We start from the raw sequence: 4,496 nt of genomic DNA, 5'->3' as shown, positions 1-4,496 counted from the left end.
GAGAGAGAGGAGAGATGAGAGAGAGAGAGGAGAGATAGAGAGAGAGAGAGAGAGAGAGAGAGAGAGAGAGAGAGACACACACACACACACACACACACACACAAACAGAGACAGACAGATACAGGGGGAGATGGAGAGAGAGAGAGAGAAGGGGGATTTCATGGATCCGCCCCTGTTCGAAGAAAATTGGTATTTTAAGCAAATTATATTAATTATTAAACATTACATGGTAGCTAGAACTAAAATGATAATACTGACACTGGGTCAGTAAACATTTATTTTAAATTAAAAAACAAAACAAAAAAAAAACTATTAAAAAAACCCTGAAACAAAACAAATATAAAAGCACTAAAAAAAAAAATCAACCATAAAGTAGTACAACTGTAGCCGATATTACGCCTTTAAGAGGTCTCTTTCCCCGGGTCATCCGTCCTCTGTCAATCAGCGTGTGTTGCGTATCCGCCAATACGGTTGCCTCTTGCGTTCCGCCAGGTAACAGCAGTAATCAATATTTAGTTTATCATTGAAATGAAAATTAGTTTGTTCTAAGTACAAAGAAGCCGTTGGATTGTGTGGATGTTGAAAGGTGGCTAGGTCTGTCATTATGCTACGCCAGCTAAAGTGATTGTGGTATTCAAAAGTTCGTTGGATTGCGGTAAGTGTGAAAATAAGCTATATGATTGATTGATTGAATGGAAACATATTTTAAAGGGACATTCTTGAGTTTGCTGCAATTTTTATGATGTTATCGACTAACAGAGACTTTTTGACGACTGTAATTACATACTAGTACCAAATATATTTTTTTTCTGTATAAAATATTAGTGGCTGTATATTAAACGTGTTTCTGATCGTTCTAATATTTGTATTAGGTTAAATTTCATTTTATTTCCTAAAAAATATTTTTTCGTACGTACAAAATTATTTGAAGACGAAATCCAGTTTTGGCTTCTTACAAATATTAAGACGACCAGAAACAAATTGAATATACAGACACTAATATTCTAAACAAGAAAATATATTTAATATGTAAGTTTAATCGTAGAAATATCTTATTAGTCGGAAACATCTTACAATGTAGCAAACTCGGGAATGTCCCTTTAATGTACAAAGAACAAAATAATCGGGCACAAGTTTGACAACTTACAAAGCCCTCTTCTATATAAGCCAGTAGCGGATCCAGGAATGACATGGCCCGGAATGCAAAGGGAACTTTGGGGGAGGTTTGGAGGAGGGTCGTAACAAACAAAAAAATAATATATAATAATATTATAATTGTCGCAAAATTTAAATGTGTGTGTGGGGGGGGGGGGGGGGGGGGTGGGGGGGTGTGGTGGGGATGGGGGGGGGGGTGGGTGGGGGGGGGGGGGGGAGCGGGGGTTGGGGGGGGTGTGGGGGGGGGGGGGGGGGGTGGGGGGGGGGGGGGGGTGGGGGGGGGGGGGGGGGGGGGGGGGGGGGGGGGGGGGGGGGGAGCGGGCCCTTGTCACCTACCCCCTAGATTCGCCTCCGTAAACTATATTCAATAGTTGAAAGGGGGTAGTAATTTTCATGTCATTTTAAACTTATTTTCGTGCTTATATTCAATTAAGGTTCAAACACGCTTTCCTGGTACACACCTCAGCTATATAAGCACGAAACTAAGTGGAAATGAATGAATAATGTGTGTTTGTGTTAAAGACGGGCTATTTTGGTGTCTGCATCAATGTACTCTAGTAGTGTAGTAAAAAAAAACCCAACTAATTTTGTGTGTCTAACATCTGGTTACTTCGATACTTGGTTAAGTTAATGTCACCCCTGCGCGTGCTGTAACCTCACCGTGGTGCCGGGGTATAACATTCTCTTTGAGAATGGCCAATACAGCACAAATTGAGAGAGAGAGAGAGAGAGAGAGAGAGAGAGAGAGAGAGAGAGAGAGAGAGAGAGAGAGAGAGAGAGAGAGAGGGGGGGAGAGAGAGGGGGAGAGTGAGAGAGAGAGACATACATAGAGAGAGAGACATACATAGAGAGAGAGACAGACATACATAGAGAGAGAGAGAAAGAGAGAGACACACATACATACAGAGAGAGAGAGAGAGAGAGAGAGAGAGAGAGAGAGAGAGAGAGAGAGAGAGAGAGAGACAGACAGACAAACAGACAGACAGAGACAAAGCCATAGAGGAAGAGAGGGAGTTAGAGAGATAAGGAGAAATAGGGAGAGGGCGGGGCGTAGTCTAGTAGTAAAGTACTCGCTTGATGCGCCGTCGATCTAGAATGGATGCCTATCAGTGGGACCATGGGGCTATTTCTCGTTCCAGCCAGTGCAAAACGACTGGTATACCAAAGGCCGTGTATGTGCTATCCTGTCTGTGGGATGGTGGATATAAAAGATATATTCCTACTAATTGGAAAATGTAGTGGGTTTCCTCGCTAAGACTATATGTAAAAATTACCAAATGTTTTACTTCCAGTACTTAGCTGTTTAATAAATCAATGTGCTCTTATGGTTTCGTTAAACAAAACAAACTTTAACGTTTGTTTTCATATTTCCAGATTCTACCAGGATACTTACTAACATACAGCCATGGTGAAGCGCAGCAACGGAAGTAAACATGAAGAATATAAACCAATGAAAACGATACATTTGAGAAACCGTTACACAATATGTTCCATGGGTATTATTTGTCTCTTCTTGTGTGTTACATATTATTTACCCACATCCGTGTATCTTTCATCCATTCAACTGCAAATCAAAACTACAAACCTATTTGGATATCGCAGTTTGTCTCAGATGGACTGTGGTAGCCAATACGAAAGTGTCAAGAACGAGGCTTGTTCTGGAGTTCTCAGCTGCATGACGTCAGGCACGTGGAAAACAAGAGAGCTGACGTCACAAGAACGGACCGAAATTGATACTTTTCTCAAAGGCAGCAGAGATGTTATACCCAACAATACCGACTATCAAAGGCCGGACCTAAAATGCGGAAATCTACCCTACGCTGAAACTAACCCTAGAGTGTGGTTCCGTGTTTTGTGCAACCCCGGTGGACCCACGCCATGTTGTTTTAATAATAGATGTGATAACAAAACTGTTGATGAATGTCGTGGTCCTATGAACTTTGACCTCCGACCCCGCGTTCATGCTGAATATTCAAAATGGCAGCCGACGGATAAAAAATGTTCTGTGAAGATATTTGACTCTGAGAGTGCCTGCAACTTGCTGAAAGGATCAACCATCTACGTCATTGGAGATTCATTGATGAGACAGCTTTACACAGCCTTGTTAATGATCATACGTGGTGATTTGAAGACAGGCGCCTTACTACCAAACACTCCTGAAGGCAAGTGCTCTTTTGGTGGTGGTGGAATGAATAACAGACAACAAATAATGTCAGACTGATGTGTACTTTGATATGAAATACTAGGTTGAGATCAAGGGGAAAAAAAGAAGAAGAAGAAATGAAAAAGCAAACAACGTACGCTAGACTAGTTTATGCGCTTCACGGTAAACCAATTGGCCACGTCGGAAACCAATCAACGAGTTCGCGAACGTTAGCGAAACGTTAGCTGTCGGAATATGGGGGAAACGTCGTAAGGCAAGTGCTTTATTAACGGTGGGGGCCGGGGCATAGTCCATTGGTAGAGCGCACGCCTGATGCACGGTCTGTCCAAGGTCGATCCCCTTCGCTGGGTCCATTGGGCTATTTATCGTTCCAGCCAGTGCACAACGACTGGTATATCAAAGGCCGTGGTATGTGCTATCCTGTCTGGGATTGTACATATAAAATATCTCTTACTACTAATGGAAAAATGTAGCGGGTTTCCTCACTATGACTGTCAAAATGACCATATATTTGACATCCAATAACCGATGATTGATACGTCAATGTGTTCTAGTGGTGTCGTTAAACAAAACTAACTTTATTAACGGTGGTGGAATATAAAAAAAGTCATAGGTATATAAATAGACATTCAGACGTATGGATGAATGGACATGCATGTAGTCAGTGTTAAAGTGTGTTTCGTTTAAAGACTCCACTAAAGCGCATTGGCTTATTAATCATCGGCTATTGAATGTCAAACATTTGGTAATTTTTTATGGGTTGTCTTAGAGGAAACCCGCTACATTTTTGTCAGTTTTACTTTTGTTTTGTTTAATTTATTTAAAATTATTCAGATTTAATGTTCTCTGTCCTGTGAACATTTAAGCCATTATACTACTCGATATGGTGTAAGAATATATGACGCGATTTCTTTTGAATGGAAATGACGTCAACTTCTAATGAATATGCCGTATATCATTACAAAAAAATAAACTAGTGCTTAACGCTGGAGAGCTTTCAGTGTAAAGTTGCTATTGCATTTTTTTTAAATAATTTTTTGAGGACTATGAATACATACGTAAATTATGGAGTGTCAACCTAGTACGTTTGCGTAAATGTCAATAAACGTAGAGCCGTGACCTCGATTAATTTGCATCTAATTTGCAAAGTTATCAAATTCTGAAAGTGTGTGATCTG

At 40.8% G+C, this 4,496-nt stretch overlaps 1 protein-coding gene across 1 annotated transcript; it reads left to right on the top strand.

The window, feature by feature from the left end:
* Positions 1 to 532: 532 nt before the first annotated feature.
* LOC121387061 lies at positions 533 to 3,566 on the top strand. The gene is made up of 2 exons (XM_041518070.1): positions 533 to 655; positions 2,530 to 3,566. The coding sequence occupies exon 2, from the start codon at positions 2,561 to 2,563 to the stop codon at positions 3,374 to 3,376; it is 816 nt and encodes a 271-aa protein (XP_041374004.1). The 5' UTR covers positions 533 to 655; positions 2,530 to 2,560; the 3' UTR covers positions 3,377 to 3,566.
* Positions 3,567 to 4,496: the final 930 nt, after the last annotated feature.

This window comes from Gigantopelta aegis, chromosome 13, assembly GCF_016097555.1.
Source record: "Gigantopelta aegis isolate Gae_Host chromosome 13, Gae_host_genome, whole genome shotgun sequence".
NCBI classification, from domain to species: domain Eukaryota; kingdom Metazoa; phylum Mollusca; class Gastropoda; order Neomphalida; family Peltospiridae; genus Gigantopelta; species Gigantopelta aegis.
Note: the sequence above shows the minus strand (reverse complement) of the source record. Positions and strands in the feature narration are given on the sequence as shown.